Source organism: Chenopodium album, chromosome 8 (genome assembly GCF_948465745.1).
Source record: "Chenopodium album chromosome 8, dcCheAlbu1.1, whole genome shotgun sequence".
Lineage (NCBI taxonomy): Eukaryota > Viridiplantae > Streptophyta > Magnoliopsida > Caryophyllales > Amaranthaceae > Chenopodium > Chenopodium album.
Window position 1 is genome coordinate 42,416,110 of NC_137841.1, and position 19,774 is coordinate 42,435,883.

Sequence of the window (19,774 nt, forward strand, 5' to 3'; positions counted from 1 at the left end):
GAGGAGAAAGATTTATGTTGATGACTACACGGAATAATCAAATTTGGTTCATGTTAGCCGACCCCACTTTTGGGATTAAGGCTTTGATTGATTGATTGATTGAATATTGATAGACCAAATATAATCTGATCTAATACAAAGTTTTGGTCAACTTATTAACTGTCCTTTTGGGTCCAATACTTCAATTTAAGCCATTTTGGCCTAGTAGTAAATCCATAAGAACTTTGTGCTTAATTTGAAATGTCACTCACACAAACATGCACATATACTCTGATTAGTCTCCCTCCCTCAGTCCACCTCTCAATTGCCTTTGCCAAGAGACATACTTTAAAATCTATTTTCTGAAAATTAACAAGTCACATGATTACAGGGACCTGATGTTTCTTTTTAATTATAAAGCATTCCTTTGACCTTAAAAGTAGTGTGAACTCATGATATACTTGTTTGAACATGTGTGTCAGTACAAGCATTTTGGTCTTTTAATCTAGAAAGGCAGAGTTTATTCTAAATTTAAGGACGAAAGGTGTAAATTACAAGCAGCTATCGCAGAATATGGAGGCTGTGCTAGTCTGAAGGGAGCAAAATGGACAATTTTATGGTGCGATTAGGGGCCCTAACTCTAATAGCCCTCCAAAAAGAATAAAATGGCTTCTATAACTTTCTTTGTGTGATAATATAATGAATTATGTTTTCCTTTTTTAATTGGTTTATTTATCTTTCAAGCATATTGTTGAGATTGAGCATTAAGATAAATTTCTACTTATATAGTTGGATCTGCCTGTTGGTTATGAATTTATGATAGGTTTAGGAGGCATATGGGAAGAATTTTCACTGGATATCAATAGTTTGATTGAGCATCATTGTTATTTTCGTTCGATGGCATTGTATGGGTCTGTGGTGTTATCTTGGAATTTTTGTGATGCATAACTTAATAGACACAAAATTTTCTCAGCTCTCCTAGCTGTTCATGTTTTTGTCCCTTGTAATATTAGTTGTGTAGTGTTTTGCTAGAGCATGTGTGAATGCATCTTGTTCATGTTAGAAATAGGAACGCAGCAAAATATTTCATCCCAACCAGGCTGTTCTGATAGGAGCTGAATGTATGCCCATTTTGGTCTAAATAACAGGTCCTGGACAAAGAGAATTGGCTTCTGGGATATGTCAATCTCTGGAAAAAAAGGAGGGTTTGTTCCGGCAGAAGATGATGGGGAAACGAGTTAATTTTGCTTGTCGTTCTGTTATATCACCTGATCCATATCTAGCAGTAAATGAGATTGGCATTCCCCCGGTTTTTGCATTGAAGTTGACCTACCCTGAGGTGAGATTTGATCTTATCAATTATCATCATGCTGTTTCATGTTATCTTGAACATCTTGGTCTTTTCCTTCAAACTTATAACTGGTCTAGTGATATTTTTTATTGGCTGGGGGCAAATGGTTTCCAGACTTGTCATATTCTCTCCCTCTCTTTCTATATATATTACCTCCGTTAAATGTTATGTGCAACTTTTGCCAAAAATGGATGATCAAGGTTATGTGCAACTTCTCATTTTCTTTCCTATTTTAGTAAACCAAAAAGCTTAAAAAGACCTATATTCCCTTAAAAAATCAGATTTGAATAATTAAGCGGGGTGGTCCCATTTCTCTCTCCCTTTTTAAAGTATATATGTGTGTGTGTGTGTGTGTGCGTGCGTGCGTGCGTGCGTGACTTTTAATAAGTGTATTATAAAGTCTTTTAATAAGTGTATTATAAAGTCTTTTAATAAGTGTATTATAAAGTCTGCTTGTTGCTTGTAATAAGAAATGAAGTATGTTTTTTTATTTATTTTATGCATCCTTTGTAGTATTGAAAGAAGATTTTATGGATAGCCACTTGCAGCTAGGTATCCTTCCTGACCATGTATTACACTCATTCTGATTATTCCTAGTAAGAAGTTCAGGAATAAATGGAAATAACTTTTCACTTAAGAGAACAAGTATTTTAAATGAGGAAAAACCATCAATTGGACTGTTATTTAATGTAGATTTTTCTGAAATGGCTCCCAAAACATTTATTGGGAAATAATCCTCACTTACGCTTTATGCGTACTAAAATACTTATATACTCCCTCTGTTCTTTTATAATTGTAACAATCGGGTATTTAGTTATTTACACTATTGACACACCATCATGTGACAATCTGTTGTGATGTTTACGCAAGTTAAAAGAAGTTTAGTGGGGCCTTGTTAGATATTTCTCAATGTATACTATTACAATGTGAACATTTGAGAGCCAACTATGGTCTTTACTTGAATATAAGGAGAATATAATATGTTCACATCACCTTTTCCCATTCGTTTTGCCATTACTGTTCATCTTGTGATGTATTCCATTTCTTATCTTAAGTTGCCAAATCTTCATTAATTTAATTTTTTGATGGGAAGATCTAATGCAACTTTTGCGTAGCATCTTATGGCCAAGAGCAAGCTCCCTTGTTGCATTGTTGACTCTAGGACTAGTTCAAACTTTTTGTTAGTTCGTCAGTTCGTCACTGATCTCAAATAGATTCTAGATTTCCATGGATGTACTTAGGCATTGCATACAATCTACTATAAATCTATAATTAAGATTGCATAAATTGTGTTGTTTTCTCTTTATGACGTTGTTGAAGATAGTATCCTTTGACGGTGAGCATCAAGCTGTCTTAATTTTGACAAAAGTTTGTTTCTAAAAATATTATTGGCAAACTAAACATTTATTGTACATTTTTTTAAATTATATTTCGTTTGGAAAGACTGAAAGAGAAATATTCTCTTTGTTGAGATGCCATGTTTTGGTGTACTAAGATAGGTCTCTGTAGATTGAACTTTTCATTCTATCTATGTTCTTATATCATATGTGGCTATATTTTCAATGGTTGTATACTTGTATAAGCCTCTATCCAGCTGCATTTACTTTGAACCTGGTTTATTTATGTATGCTAGAACTCTGGAATTATTTATTTATTTATTTTTATTTAGCAATCTAATGTTTTCTTATCTTTTTTCTTTCTTACTGATTAGGCTACATGAACAATGAATTAAACTTGGTCTAATAAGTCATTAAGTGATTACAATTGGATGTAATTTGGTGACCTGAAGAATGCCTCCCCTTCCCCCTCCTCTTCTTACTTTCTGTTGATCATGCTAAATGCTAATATTGGATAATAAAGTTTTTCGATTAATGTTGTCTACACAGAGAGTGACTCCATGGAATGTGACAAGCTTAAGAGAAGCAATTGTTAATGGACCTGATATTCATCCTGGGGCCACACACTATGTTGATAAAATAACATCAAAACTACCACCTATCAGGAAATCTCGTATTGCTTTTGCAAGAAAATTACCTTCTTCAAGAGGAGTCACAACCCAACCTGGGAAGTCTTTCAGTAATGATTACGAAGGGAAGGTTGTACACCGTCACTTGCGCAATGGGGACGTAGTTCTGGTGAATCGACAGGTATGAGGAAACATCAGTTGTTTGAAAAACGGAATGTGGCAGTGGATCTACTGTTGATCTGTTTGTGGGAAAAATGTGATGATGTGTACATTTATGTGTACTTGTATTTAACTTATGTTAAAACTTGTTAATACTCTTGTGTATGTGCCTATGTGAGCATATGTGAGTCCTTATAGTTAAATGCTTCTAGTTCCCTTTGAGTTGTTGGTACTTGTATAAAATAAAAAATTCATGAATCAACTTAATTATTTTGCTGTTAAGATTGGATTATTGCTTTTGGTTGTTTCAGCTGTAGTGTGGTTCTGGGAAGTGACTGCAAAATGAGGAACCTGAGAAGAAAATTAATGTGTTGCAGCAAGGGGTGAATATTAGGCTATAGATTTTCTGTTTTGTTATGTATTTTGCTTACTTTGACTTCCCAGAACTTAAGAAGAATTAAAGTTGCTTTCCATTTGCATAAAAGAGAAGCTATGCGGGTTTTGCTCTTAGTCTTCTTTTCTTCTGCTTTCTTTTAAGAAAATATAATTGGTATATTCTTACATGGGATTAATTTTTTGGGGCATTTTCTTCTCTTTATTAATCATGTCAGTGTTGACAGTGAAATAGCAAATCCATTATGGAAGTATGTGTGGTTTCTCAATGCCAATGCTAGTTCAGGAGGAAGGATTAAATAGAGCCCTTAACACTATATAAGACTAACGTCTTTCCCTTTATGTTACCGATATGAGAGTGCTTCTGGCATTTAGGTTTATCGCTTAGCTTGTCAGGCTCAAGTCCCATATTGTGCAATTGGTTTATAACGTAGTATAACACAAAACATGGTCTTGCTTTGTAAGATATCTAGGCTTGGGTGACCAGTGCAACATAAGATCCTCCACCATTGGTATGAGGACACAAAGGGGGAGGTTGATTGGTTGGATATCAATCGATGCGTCATTGGGTGTGCCTTATTCTGTAAGCTAGCTCCAAGGGAGTCCACTCCCCATATGATTAATGAGGGATAAGTAATATACCTTAGAATTGAACTGTCACAGACCTCCCCACCCTCAGCTATAAGGTAAGGAGATAAAAAAATTGTCACAAGACCAAAAAAGATTATCATGTCTGATAATGGAAATGGATTATTCTATGGATGGCGTCAATACGGAAACATAATTTGAACACAATGAGAGGCTGACAAGTTCAAGCCATTGATTTCACTTCCACACTAACAAGTTTAGCAATGATTTACTACCAATAATAATACTTCAAAGGTTACTCTTAGCCTAGTGCATATAATTACTATCAGCAAGTCTCCTCATACCATTTATCCAGTTATCCTCATTCTTTTCTGGAAGTGTTGGTGCATGTGTGAAAATTCATTGGATAAGGCAGGCCATACCTCTCTAGAACATTCAGTTTCCAAAAATCAATTCTTACATTTCTCTTTTGCCTTGATTTATTGAAGATGAACTTATTTGCTTAAACTAAAAGAAACCCTGATTTATCAACATAATGATCATTCTATAATCTGTTGTTTAATCAACAAAATTATTTAACTTTCCAATTTCTGGAACCACCAAGAAGGGAAAGCATTGCTTGTGGAAATTTTCTGTTCTGCCTACCAGGTCATCATCTGAATTCGGGATGAGTCAGAGATTCTTGTTGATTTATTCATAAAGCCTAGATCTTCTGTGGTGAAATTACCTCGATGAATTGCGTTGTAAATAGGTGCTTTTATTTATTTATTTATTTTATTTTTATTGCCCCTGTTTTTGTGCCTATGCTTTAAGTAGTTTGGATTTTTGAGATATCTGTGCCATTACTTATGCCAGAGTTGTCTTTTTGATCTTGTAATATTTGGGGTCCTGTGTTTACTCTTCTATATGCCATTTATAATTTTGTATGTCTTTTACTTATTTATATATTATTATTGTTGTTGTTCTTGTTACTGTTATTGTTCTTGTTATTGTTATTGTAAAAAAAGAAGGAAATAATCAATGGATTTGTCTGACTGTTTAGGGGTTGGTTGGGCATTAGTCAACTGAGCTTGCCTATTCAGAATAACAATAACAATGATATTTTATGGGATTACTTTTGCCACCTTGGTTTTTAGTCACTCTAATATTTTATATGCTTCTCAGCCGACGCTTCATAAACCAAGTATAATTGCACTTAAGGTCCGAGTCCTGCCTGGAGAGAAGACTATTCGTTTTCATTATGCAAACTGCGAGTATGTTTCCTACCCTTTACAATATGGCTTTGTTTTATGATTCTGCAAGGTTCTTGCTGCTGATACTTGTCACTACCTGCTGACTTTATGCAGCTCTTTCAATGCTGATTTTGACGGTGATGAAATAAACGTTCACTTTCCACAAGATGAGATATCTCGGGCTGAAGCTTACAACATTGTCAATGCTGATAACCAATATATAGTTCCTACTCGTGGTGATCCTAAAAGAGCCTTAATTCAGGTTCTTATATAAATTGAGGGTCATATGATTGATTATAATTTACCTTAATCTGTCCTCAATATCTTATTTTTCTCATATTTTCATACTTGTGAATAGGATCACATTGTAGGTGCTGTACTTCTCACAAAGAGAGATACTTTTCTTACCTTACAAGAATTTAATGAGCTTCTATATATGTCCGGTGTGTGTTCTTCTGGCGCATCATCCCTGAATGCCAAATCTGAAAAGAAAATATCTGTAGTAGATGCAGAAAACGTCATACAGGTTCATCCACCCGCTATAATTAAACCACAGATGCTTTGGACAGGGAAGCAGGTTTGAATTACCCTTATGAGATTTCTCTGTAGTAACGTATCAGTCTTCTGTATTTCTTGTTGTTCGCTCTCTGATTTTCTGAATAAAATTTGACAGTCTATAATCGCTCCTGTGTAGGTTATAACTGCCATCTTGAATCACGTAACGAGAGGTTCTTTACCATTTACTGCAAAAAAGCGTGCTAAAATTGCTCGAGAATATTTTGGGAGGGATGAATCCAAAAGGAAGAATGATGAAAATCTTAAGACAGCTGAAGAGGGTTCTCAAAAGAAAAAGAAGAAAAGTCGGAGTTCTAAGAAGATGATTGCTGGAGATTCGGCAATAAGCATTCAAAGGGACCCCAGCCACAGCATCGATGAAGATGTTGTGTTTGTTTACAAAAATGAGCTGGTTCAAGGGGTAATTGACAAGGAACAGTTTGGGAAGTTTGGTTTAGTTCATACTGTGCAGGAGATGTACGGGTCTAATGCTGCAGGAACCTTGCTTTCTGTATTGAGTCGTGTTTTGACAGCTTTCCTGCAGGTGGCTACCCAACCTTCTTATTAGCCTGATTTTCACCTAATGCGAAATGATTTGTGTACATATGTACGTGTTGCATTTTGACTTATCTTTATAAAATTCTTGTGTCTTGTAGTTGCATGGTTTTACCTGTGGAGTTGATGATATTCTCCTACTACAACCTTATGACATCCTGAGGAAAAAATTGCTTGATATTTGCCATAATTGTGGCGAGGAGGTTCACCAGCAATTTATTGGCCGCGAGGAAGAAGGTTTAGGTACATGACAATTCTTCAATGCAAAGTTCTTGACTATAGGATGTAGCTTTGTGTTAATTTATACACTCCCTGCTCAAAAGAAGAAAAATTATATTATTGCTGTCCTAGATCTAACATAATTTCAACAAAATTTTCTTACAATCTCAGTCAACTCCTTACAATTAAAAGTGGGTGGGACTATATTAGGCTATCCAATCATATCTGTTCTATATCTGGAAATTTGACAACTTTACTCAAAGTCCAAACATCCAAAATTATTTTTGTGACTATTATCTTAGGATGAAGATAGCATGAAGTGATTTAAGTTTAGAATGTGAGATTAGTTTTCTTTGAGATTGTGCCCTGTATCTTATCCCCATTTTATACTCCCATTACTTATTTGAAAACTGTGCAAGGCATGTTGTTGAGCCTTTTTATATAAAGAAAAGGCAAGCTTGATAAAGCTGATTTCGTTGTCAAATCACATATCACTCTGATGTTTGTTAGAGCAGTACAATATGTTGAGGTTTCAGTCACATTCCCATTGGTTATCATCTGCTTATTCCATTGAAGATGGTTTTTAGACTTCCATATATTTTATAATAGTATTCTCAACTACTCCTTACATTTTTTTAATGCTACACTTGCCTTAATTCAGCCGTTTTTTTTTTAAATGACACACTTCCTCTTTTGGATATCCCTTATTTATTAACTTTACCCACCAATGGTCCCCACTCTCACTTATTTTATCATTTCTCACTCCTTGAATGGTTCCCATTCCCTCTCACATCCTTTAACTTTTCAATAAAATAAGAACCCCACTATTTTCTCTTACATTTTTTTTAAGGTAAATACAAGTTTATAACAGAGATAATCAATTCTTGTTTATCACAGGGGTACTTATGTATTTAACATTTGACTTTGACTTCACTGCCATTTCCCATTCTCTCTCCCCTTGACATTCTCTTTCCTGCTTCAACCTTGTTCAATGGCAGAAATAATGACTTTTCAGTCTTCACAATCAAACAAATGAAATCAATGGAGGAAGGAAAGCATAGGGTTAACCGTGCCCTTTATTTCTTCCTTTGTTATTAAGGTTTTTTTTTTCAGCCGCCGAAATGGTTTTGCTGGCAGAGTCGAAGGTGGGAAGAAGTAGATGTACATGAAGGAAGAATAAGAAGATAGGAGGAGGAAGATGATGAATTTTGCAACCATTAGCAAATGTTCGCTATCGTCCGCTAACATCTGTCATCTCCATCTTTCACTGCCATATAACAAATAAAGTACAAAATATATTTTTAATGGGCCAGCGTGGAAACCAATGCATTTGTAGTATACTGAATTGTGTGAGAGAAACAACCAGGTTTATCTCTGTTATAAACCTGGGCTCCATTTTTTTTTCCCTTTTTTCTAATTATCCTACCTATCCCACTAGCATATTATTTTATTTAAATCAATAAAACCTCCTAAAACTCTGTGCATTCACAACTCAAGCCTTTAAAAAAAAACACTGGGAGTACTTTATTGTGGTTACCATAGGTTAATTCCATAGAGGAGGGTTTTTAGACTTGGTTATCATAGGTTACTTCCTCTGTTTTTTGTTTTGTTTTTTTTAATTGCATCACTTTCCTAAAAAAGAAGTGTTAAATTAATTGATCACTATCCTTTTTAACTTATAAGTTTGCTCTATCTCTTTCCTACCACATTGGCCCCCTTTTTTTTTTTTCTCTCTACCTCTCTCTACCCAAAAAATGTCTAGGAGTCTATGAAAACAAAAGTGATGCAACTAAACCGAGGAAGTATATGTAGATAGGATCCGGTGAGAAGTATGCTTATGGTGGGAAGCGTGAGAAATAAAGGTACATTAAGTATATAAAACTGATACATCCAATGTGTATTATAGATACATTGAAATAACATCATATATACATCAAGCCTTTTCCTCCTTTTTCCTTTTAAATATGGGCAAATCGGCAATACAATGCCTACACGTGCCCATTACAGAAACTCACCTCTTTCTCAAGCCTTGTTAGAATTCAATTAGTGTCATAAACTTAATAATTAAATTTGAAAAACAAAACCCCCTCTTTCTGTCTTTCTCTGCCAACAAATACATCATGATATTGCTGCAGCTAGCCATAAATAATGACCTTGGTTGAAGACATAAAATTTAAAGGTAATTTATGAGGGGAGGAAGCAGAGATGAGCTCAACAAATAAGATGCTAAATATAGAAGAATCGTATAGATACAATCACACAATATAATTATCTTACACAAATATCACCATCAATGCTCAATAGATACATCAAAATGTTATAGAGATACATCTATAGCATTTTTGTTTAGAGTTTACAAAAAGTTTTTCATATCTGATTGTAAAACTATAAAATAAATTTGATGGATATATTGTTGAAATAAAGCTTTGAAAATGGAGGAGAGTATGAAAGAGATTAGCTCAATAGCTTGGGAGGCCAAAAAATTGGAGGAAAAATAGAATTTGGGGAAGAAAGGTACTCCTAAGAAAGGCACGTGTATCCCATATAGAGCAAGGTACACTTTGAGCTAAATATTTCACATATTTACCATCATGCCATTAATGAATGGATGATACGAGCCATCAGATTAAACTAATCCAATGGTTGACAGCTCTTCTCACCCTTCTCACATAACATTCCCTTTTCACAATGTATATATATATATAATGGAATTCTCAAATACTTTATTGCGTTCTGTCTGTTGCTGGGTTTATGTGCCACTCAAGTGTTATAAGAGCTTTCATTTATTGTAGTTTCTTTTAAATATCTTCCTGGCTTTGATCCTCTGTCTCTTCTCTCATTAGGACACGTTAAAATGGGTATAGAGGAACAGGTTATTGAACATAGATTCACATGAAGGGTTTTCTTTTCTTTTTTTGTTCCCTCTTTGGCATCACTTTTAGTCCACAGTAGTACTTTACTATAATCCATGAGCTTCTGTGGGCTAAATCTTATTGACCGTTTATCCTAGATTTCTAGTTGAGACATTTAATATATGACTAATCCTTTATCCGGACTTAAAGTCGCCCCTAACTCCCTTTAGTTGATGTAATAGCTGTAAGGGGCTTGTTATGCAGTATGTTTTGATTATGTAATATGACACTCTAATTATGTTAGTGGTTTTGTTTTTAATTCTTTCTGATTTCATTTTTGTGTACCTCTATCTGTCCAGAATTTTCAGAGATGCAAATCGAAATTGAAAAAGCAGTTCGGCGTAATGGAGAATCTGCAATAGCGCTTCTTGATGGGTTGATGAGAAGTAAGCTTAATACACTGAGCTCTGCGGTCACTAAGCTATTCCCTGAAGGACTAATTAAGCCTTTTCGGAAGAACTGTCTTTCTCTCATGACACTCTCTGGAGCTAAAGGTGGCACTGTAAGTTGTTGACTCTATTGACTTGCTTCAGTTTGATTTTTTTAGTGCTTGGATATTCTTCTACTTTCTCTAGTTTAATATGAATGTAAAAGTCCGATGTAATTTGAGGCACAAAGCATCTCAAAGGCTATGGTAAAGGGATCAAGTGAAAAGTGCAGCATCGTACATGCTGAGCCTATGCTTATAAATGATTTTGAAATTTAATACAATGAATGCTTTTTATCCAGCATTGTAATAATATATTAACATGAGATGCTTATACTCTTATATACGTATCCCAATAATAAAAAGTAAAGAAATTAGAATCAGAATAATTGTTGTTTTAACGAGTCTTTACCTCAACTCCCCCCACCCAGTACATCCTATGTTTTATGGTGGACTAGAGATGTGTGTTGTATAACGCCTCACTCTTCAATCGAGGCATGCTGAAGCTTTGAAGTTGAACCCTAGGTGCCTGTGATGATTTTGTGCCTGGAGAAGTTATATTTTTAGTGCTAATGACACTGTTGCACTGTGCCATAGTCACACACTAAGTAAGGCGTTTGGTTTTACCACTGCCTTGCAACTCTCAGATCCTTCCGATAAATTTTAGATATCTAAACTGTATTGAATGTCCTTATCCTTGGATAAATAACAACTATTTAATTTGTCTAATGAGTCAAGATAGGTAGCTGCCTGCTACAAATGGGTTCACTGGTTCAGCATATAGCTAATGTTCATGGTCTGTATATAATTAATTACATAATAAAGGTTCATAAGGTTGTTGCAACCTTGTACAATTAGAGGTGACAACAATTGCTGAAGTATAATGTATCGTGAAACGATGGAAGGAAGAATACTTGTTGGACAAGAAAATGATGTAATTTAGTTTGCTTAACATAGCAATTGTGACTATAAGTACTATATATGATTTTATATTGTATTTGGAGTTGCAAGGTTTGCATTCCCATTTCCCGTAGCGGTATTGTGGTATATATATGAAGTAGAGTAGACCTCATAGAATAACTGATTAAGTTTCCAACCAAAATACACTTATGGATCCCTTTAGAGTTTTTGTGTTACTTGGTAACTTGAGGACTTGAAGGCATCTCACTATCTCAGTGTGTATGTTTGGAATATTGTAGTGCTTGGCTTGGCTATCTCATACGATGAAAGATATAAGATAATGGGCGGAGCTATGCAATAGGCGTGGTTCATTATGATTGATTACTGCTTTTTATTTATTTATTTATTTATTTATTTATTTATTTATTTATTTTTTTATCTATTTACATGATCCTTACATCCTTCTAAAATTGCGAGTTTCTCCTAGATTCTCCAAGACTGCTGGTTTCTACACTTGTTGCGTTTGTGCTGCTGTCATATTAATGCTGATTGATTCAATTTTCTTTAACTTTTGGCAGTTCAACTTCCAACAAATCTCTCTTTTGTTGGGTCAACAAGAGTTGGAAGGGAAACGTGTGCCTCGAATGGTTTCTGGAAAGACGCTACCTTGCTTTGTCCCTTGGGACTGTTCAGCTCGAGCTGGAGGATTTATCAGTGATCGTTATCTTACTGGCCTTCGCCCCCAAGAATTTTATTTCCACTGCATGGCTGGTCGTGAAGGGTAAATTTGTTCAGTCCTTTCTTCTCAGGCGTACAACACTAGTTTAAAATATTTCCTCTCCCGCCTCCCTTTAAAAAAAAAAAAAACAATCGTATGGAAGTTTAGAACTCTTAAACTCTTAAAGTATCTTAAGTAGCAAGGAAAATCCACTTATCAGGAAGTAAACAGGCTAAGCTAATTTTGTATGTTTTGTAGATTTGTATCTCAAATTCATCATATTGCTATGAAGAAAAAGTCACCTACAGGCTTTGAATCTTTCCCTGTGGGACCGAAATATTCCAGGCCTATGTTTCCTGGAAAAAAATGAACATTAACTGGATGGTTGTCCTTTTTGTTTCCGAAAGAGATCATAATGTAAGTAGGAATCTAGTTTTTTGTTGGGTTGGACCATGCAGTTCCCAGTAAATTGCTATCAAATAAAGTGAGCTAAAGTTCCTTTATTTGTTTAGAATATGGATAGTCCATTGTATATGTTTTGTGACCTTGTTTTTCAGAATGGACTGCGTAGCACATTTTCTCTTGACTGCAACTTAGGGCTCTAATGAGGGTGTTAGCGGCGACATTAATGACAAGATGAACAGTTATTTTTAAAGAGCATGCCACTCATTAATTTTTTTTATTTTTTTTTAATGGTTTGTTTTTTGATTCATGTACATTATGTTTATGTAGGTTAGTGGATACTGCCGTCAAAACGTCTCGCAGTGGATACCTTCAAAGGTGCTTGATTAAAAATCTTGAGTGCCTCAGCGTTCAATACGACTACACAGTTCGTGATGCAGATGGTTCTGTAATTCAGTTCCGCTATGGAGAAGATGGAATCGATGTTCACAAGAAGAACTATATGCATGAATATGAGGCATTAGCGTTGGTTGGGCTTTGTTTTTATCCTACAATGTTATTTTAATTTATTTAACTGTTATTTTTTTTATACTTATTTAACTGTTATTTTTTTTACTTATTTAACTGTTATTTTTTTATACTTCCAGAATCAATCACTGATTGTTAGCACAAATCCTTTAAGTCAAATCGATGATGGATCCTTATCCAAGTACATTGATGAAGATAATGAAGTACCAAATCAACTTGCCAAGGAAGCCAAAGAATTCTATAAAGGTCACCCAAAGGACTGTTTGAACTTTCTAAAATTGGTTAAGAACAAATATTACATGAGTCTTGCACAACCTGGGGAGCCTGTTGGAATAATTGCAGCTCAGTCAGTTGGAGAACCATCTACACAGATGACGTGAGTTCTTTATTCCTCCTCATAGTAGCTACATGTTTGAAATTTTTTTTTGTAATCTGCTGTTAAAAAGCTTTTAATATGTGATTCAAAAGTTGCTACATTGCATTTAAGTTCAAGATAGTTGATGAAGCAGATATATGGGTTAAATTAGCTCTTTATGAGCATTTGGTTTTCCGAACATGCAATCAATGCAACAGTAGATATAATGAAATTGCTCTATAATACATTACTTTATTTGTACAAAGAAATGCTGAATCCTCAATGGACCTGCAGTTCATTTGCAGAAGAGGGGTGAATGTACATTATTGATGATGCTCTGCTTTAACCTGCTCCAAGCCATATGCCAATGTCCTTCAAAGGAGTTTGGTTGGACTAAATTTTCACAAATAAATCTGTTTTTATTTTAAAGAATATTCTGCTAAAGTGCTAGATTTTTTTTAGTACTTGGATTAATGTTTTGGAGCTGAGATTTCTAGTCGGGGTAAAACTCGATGTTTGGAAATAATGTTAATGACAACCACGATTCTGAAACTCAAAGTTAGCTTATTATTATCACCTTCTTAATCACAAGAAGTTTTTGAATGGATGTCTGAGTCTTGAGAGAATAGTATATCACTTTAATAAATAAAAAAAAAAGAGGTTTGAAAGGGTATCTACTCATGGCCAAGTAGGATTTTAATAAATAAAAAAAAAGAGGTTTGAAAGGGTATCTACTCATGGCCAAGTAGGATCAATGTTCTTTGATTACATCTTTGTTCTTAATAAGCTGACTGCCAAAAAATTTGTCTTTAATTATCTTTAGAAATTGTGTTCAGTTTTTGATCTTTGTAAACTTTTGTATGAATGTATTTTCCTAGTTGTATTATTCTAGCCTCTTATCTGAACCTGTTCTGGCTTCTGACCTATTGACATTGCCTCAAAACTATGTACTAGAGATTTAATTTGAAATGGACAAAACATGCGTAATTATTTAGATGTTTTATTGCCTAGTTATAAGTAAACATTCATACTATCTTCATTTTCATAGGAATCTTCTAATTGATGCACTTTTTGTATCTGTGATTATGAAACTTCAGATTGAATACATTCCATCATGCCGGTCGAGGTGAAATGAATGTGACACTAGGAATTCCACGTCTGCAGGAGATATTAATGACTGCATCAAAATCTATTAGGACTCCAACTATGACATGTCCTTTGCTAAAGTGCAAAGCTAAGTGAGTTCTATTTTCTTGTTTCTTCAGTTTTAATCACAGTTCACTATCCATTCGTGGAAAGTTGGAGACAGGTATGTATTGATGTGTAAAATCATAACCATAGCAAAGCTAGACTTAAGGTTATAAAAGGTGAACAAAGTACAGAAGTACTAACCTAAGTAGATTGAAAACTTTTGTGCCTGTGGAAACTTTTAGACAGAGTTGGATGTGTTTCAAAATACAACATATATGCTTCAGTAATAAATAAATGCATTAAAATTAATTCTTTTCCTTGCATTAACATTTTTAGACCTCTTCACATTCACATTTTTCCATGCAGAAATAGAGATTTAATTCCTGTTTGTTCTGTCACATTCCTACCTAGCTCTAATTTCTTCTGAACAACTTATTGCATATAATGTTGCAACTGTATATCTATTGATTTCCTTCTTTCTGGAAGTTTTGCTGATTAGTATATTTGACACTTCCAGGGATGATGCAGAGCAACTTGCTGCGATGTTGAAGAGGATCACAGTTGCTGACTTGATAGAAAACATGGAAGTTAGTGTTGTGCCATTTGCAATTGAGAAACATGAAATCTGCAGTATATATAAGCTTAAAATAAAGCTCTATGATCCTGTACTTTATCCTCCTCACACTGATATAACATTAAAAGACTGTCACAGTACCCTGCTAGACGAGTATATGAGTGAGATGGAAGCTGCTATAAAAAGTCATTTGCTTTTGCTTTCTAGAATATGTGGTATCAAATCTGAATCCCAGCCAAAAGGTTCAGCAGACATGGATGAAGATGGTTTTGGGAGCCAGTCACAGACAGTAGAAGAAGAAGATGATGATGATGATGAAGATGATGATGACAATGATTGCAATGAAGCAGGGGGAGATCATTCGTCAAAAGTACGAAAAAGGAAACAGCAAGATGAGATTGAGTATGAGGATGACTCAGAAGAAGTTGAGGAGGGAAATCCTGTAGCTGATCGTGAGAATGGAGATGAAGATGGAGAAGTATCTGAGGACAATGATGTACTGAAAACCTCTTCTGGTCCTGATTCTGAAGAACAAAAGGACAAACCAGAAGCTTATCAAAGAAAAAAATCAGATAATGACAAAGCAATATATGTTGACTGTGATGGACTATTTTTTGAAGTCCATTTTAAGCTGTCAAATGAACCACACATATTGCTGGCGCAGGTATGCTGAAATTGATTTCTTTCCTTAATTTTCATTATCCTGTCTTAGTAATTGGTTTATTTATGATTGTTTATGACTGCCTTTTTAGCATAGCTGCTCTTTGATTTGAAACTTAACGAAGCTGGCATTGGAGAAACTTCATTTATTTTGTCATTTGTATGTGATCAACATTAGTTGTGCAGGAATGGCCATAGTTAAGAAGTTTTTAGTAATATACAACCCTCGTGCCAAGTATAAGAGGCTAAAAATAGCATGTTAATTACACAAACCAACATGTGAATTTGTCATAATTTTTCTTTACTACTAATATCTAAGGGTATAAATATTTAGGGATGCATATATTATAACTGTAGGTGAAAAGCAAATACTTGCATTTCCAGTATATGTCTTCAGGTGAGCACTAAAACTTTAAGTTGAAGAAGATATTAGAATTGGTGTGTGCGCTGTAGGAATTTCCTCCAAACTTGAGTATATCCCTCTGAGGAGTACGCATATTATAGTTGGATCACTATCTTCCACAAGATATCCCCTGAATATAACTATGTTTCATTGTTTCATTTTCTCATTTATGGTTGTTGATGCAGATTGCGGAGAAGGTAGCTAAGAAAGTTTATGTTAAGACTGCTGGCAAGATTGAGCAATGTAAAGTAGTGGAGCTTCATTTGGACGACTCTGGGATGGGAGGAATCCCAATGCTTAGAAAAGGTAAAGAATCTCGTCCTGCTCTTCAGACTGCTGGTGTGGATTTTGCCGCTTTTTGGGATATGCAAGATGAGCTGGATGTCAAGCTCATTAGTTCCAATGACATTTATGCAATGCTTAGTACTTATGGGGTTGAAGCTGCCAGAGCGACCATTATAACAGAGATCTTCACAGTTTTTGGTCACTATGGAGTCACAGTAGACATGAGACACTTAACCTTAATTGCTGATTACATGACACATACGGGCGCGTATAGGCCATTGAGCAGAAGTGGGGGTATAATTGATTCGATATCTCCGTTTAGCAAAATGTCGTATGAAACTGCTTCCAAGTTCCTAACTGATGCAGCAGCCCATGGTGAAGTTGATACCTTGGAGACTCCTTCGGCTAGGATTTGTGTGGGCTTGCCTGCTAAAGTTGGTACAGGATGTTTTGACTTGATGCATGATTTGGATGTGTAGTATGTCACAATTGATGGCGTACAGATTCCCAATTTTGAGTCCTCACCTTAGATGCAATTCAGTTTATGTGATAATTATGCGTGTAAAACTGATGTAATCTTTGGTTACGTATCCAATTTATGTATTTTATTTTTGATTTTTTTGTTTATGCAAGTATAATTAAATTTAATGTTATGTCTTGTTTATGATCCCTGCAATTTAGCCATTCTAGACAAAAGCAATTATCATAATCCATCTTTTGATTTGATACAAAGTTTTTAGCTATTCATCCCTCTAGGTTATCCTTGGGAGGGTCTCTTTCTTGCGGTTACCTGGCTAGTTTTTCCTTCTTTGTTCAAGGTTGATCTCGAATCTTCGAGTTTTCTTTGCTTTAATTCATGGCTAATTCATCAAATAATGTCTCGTGAAGAGGAGTTGTTGCGTGACAAAGATGATGAAAACCCTACAAATAAGGAGGTTGAATGGGTAATAGATGATGAGGAAGACGAAGAGGCCAAAACTTCTCTTGCATTGGTGGTGAAAGTATGGATAGAAAGAAATGTTAATGCCAATGCTTTGATTAACATGATGAAACAACTTTGGAACCCTAAACACGGTTTCGAAGCAAGTTGTATAGAAAAGAATGTCTTTTATTTCCAATTTCACCATTGGAAAGACAAGGAGAAAGTATGGGAAGAGCAAACATGGGATTTTGATAGACATACGATTGTGTTGAATGACATCCATGGAGACGTTAAACCATCAGAAACCCCCCTACACTCGGTGCCTTTCTGGGTAAGAATCTATGACCTTCCTTTTAAGGGCAGAGGTAATGAAGAAAATGCAAAAACCCTAGGCATTAAGCTTGGAACTTTCATCAAAATAGATCGATCACATGGTGATGGGATAAATAAGTCTCTCCGAATTCGTACTTTAATTGATCTGTGCTAACCTATTCAGAGATGGGTGGAGTTGAAGATGAGAGGGGGTGTGAAAGAACGATTTCGGGTTGCATATGAGAAGCTTCCTCTGTTCTGCTACGTGTGTGGCATGTTGGGCCATGGGGAAAAAGATTGCGACAACCACAATGCGGACAATTCTCCGAAACGACTGTTTAATGAAAGTGCAAGGGTGGCTTCACCATGGCAAACAATTAAGAGGTAGTCTATAGGGCTCAGTAACAGTCCCTTGAGGGGGGCTACAAGAAAATATATTACAAGAAAATCTGGTGGAGGAATGACAATCAACACATGAATCAAGTGGCAAAAAAACTTGAATTTGTGAACATTGAAAAGAAGACAGTGAATGAAGGGGAGGATGCAATGCAGGATGATCTGAACTCTGCTATTGTCTACAATATGACAGAGGCAGTTAACTCTATACAAGCAGACCCGAGTAGAGAGGGTGATACAAACAAGAATCCAGTGGCTTACTTGGTGCACGAACCACAAGGTATTGGTGACGTTATTGCTATTGTCCAGTGCCAACAATTTGCCTTCTCAGCTGTTACTTGTGCTCCTGCAAAAAAGAAAGGACGTAGAGTATGGTCTAGAGGAGAAAAGAGTGTGATGATGGAGATGAAAGGGGGTGATGTGAGCACTGCCAAAAGCATGCCTACAGGTCAGAAGCGATAGAGTAGAGAGGAGGACAATGACTTGGTTTTTTGTTCGGATGTGCAAGGTAGTGAGAAGAAAATGAAAAGGGCTAGTGAAGTCACAACTCAAGTAGAGGGAAGTGGTGCAAGCCACTCCCTCGAACAACAATGAAAATATTAAGTTGGAAGGTCCATCGATTGGCCAATTCATGGACGTGTAAAGCCCTCCGGGATTGGTGTTGGAGGGAGAGGACAAATGTCGTTTTTCTTATGGAAACGATGCTTGATGCAAATAATCTTGAAAGAATAAAAAAGATGTTTGGTTATGTGAATGGGGTTTGTTTGAGTAGTAATGGGAATTCGCGTGGTATTATGTTTTGGTGGAGGGATATCAATGCAAAAACGGTATCTTATTCCATCCATCACTTCATGGTTGATATTTGTGATCACAATGATGTTTCCAAGTGGAGAGTGGTCGGCATTTATGGCTGGCCGGAGTAAGAAAATAAGATCCTCACGTGGGATCTCATGTCACAACTCAAGGCTAGTAGCAATCTACTGTATGTGATGTTCGGTGATTTCAATGAAATTGTGAGCAACAATGAGAAAGAAGGTGGTATGACAAGAAGGGAGAGTCTTATGGGTGCCTTTAAGGGTGAAATTGACGATTGTGAGCTTTGTGATTTGGGATATTGGGGTAGCATATTCACTTGGAAGAGAGGAACAGATCCTACTACTTTTGTGAGGGAAAGACTTGACCAGTTTTTAGGGGATAATAATTGGTGCTCTTTATTCCCATACTATGAAGTTCGTCACTTTCCTATATATCATTCGGATCATGCTCCTATTTTACTCACTGCTAGTGATCACCCTGAAGATGGCAGAAGGTCTAAGAAATTCAAGTTTGAAGCTTTGTGGTTGTCTAGTGATGAGTGCGGGAAGGTGGTGGAAAAATCGTGGAAGAACAATGCTGATGAACGTACTCCTTGCAAACTGAAATTGTGTGCAAATGATCTTACTTCGTGGGCCTCCAAAACTTTTGGAAATTTAAAGAAAAAAATTAAAGCAATTGAAGAACGTTTTAAACGAAGCCCAAAACAGATTTCCTGATGCAGCTATGTTGCAATCATGTAGCTCAATATCGCAAGAACTTGATGAGTTACATCGTCTCAAAGAATCTTATTGGCATGCTTGTGCTTGAGTGAATGAAATGCGAGACGGAGATAAGAACACGACCTATTTCCACTAGAAAGCTAGCATTCGAAAGCACTACAATAGTATATAGGGTTTGCATGACAAGGAGGGTAATTGGCGTGTGGGGCAGAAGGACCTTGAGAAGATTGTTGCAAGCTACTTTTTAGAGCTCTTTT

At 35.7% G+C, this 19,774-nt stretch overlaps 2 protein-coding genes across 2 annotated transcripts in view; both read left to right on the top strand.

Moving 5' to 3' along the window:
• LOC145641836 (DNA-directed RNA polymerase I subunit 1-like) overlaps positions 1-16,971 on the top strand; it is a 34,475-nt gene extending 17,504 nt beyond the window's left edge. The window contains exons 8-21 of the mRNA XM_081692817.1: positions 1,128-1,318; positions 3,217-3,477; positions 5,601-5,689; positions 5,783-5,930; positions 6,027-6,245; positions 6,363-6,767; positions 6,880-7,021; positions 10,209-10,411; positions 11,815-12,017; positions 12,687-12,885; positions 13,004-13,260; positions 14,337-14,477; positions 14,948-15,668; positions 16,253-16,971. Of these exons, the coding sequence (XP_081548943.1) occupies positions 1,128-1,318; positions 3,217-3,477; positions 5,601-5,689; positions 5,783-5,930; positions 6,027-6,245; positions 6,363-6,767; positions 6,880-7,021; positions 10,209-10,411; positions 11,815-12,017; positions 12,687-12,885; positions 13,004-13,260; positions 14,337-14,477; positions 14,948-15,668; positions 16,253-16,831 (3,758 nt within the window). The 3' untranslated portion in view covers positions 16,832-16,971. The remainder of the gene's footprint in view (positions 1-1,127; positions 1,319-3,216; positions 3,478-5,600; positions 5,690-5,782; positions 5,931-6,026; positions 6,246-6,362; positions 6,768-6,879; positions 7,022-10,208; positions 10,412-11,814; positions 12,018-12,686; positions 12,886-13,003; positions 13,261-14,336; positions 14,478-14,947; positions 15,669-16,252) is intronic.
• A 1,961-nt stretch (positions 16,972-18,932) lies between these two features.
• On the top strand, positions 18,933-19,514 carry LOC145642968 (uncharacterized). The gene has a single exon (XM_081694125.1). It carries the CDS (start codon positions 18,933-18,935, stop codon positions 19,512-19,514), a length of 582 nt encoding a protein of 193 aa, XP_081550251.1.
• Positions 19,515-19,774: the final 260 nt, after the last annotated feature.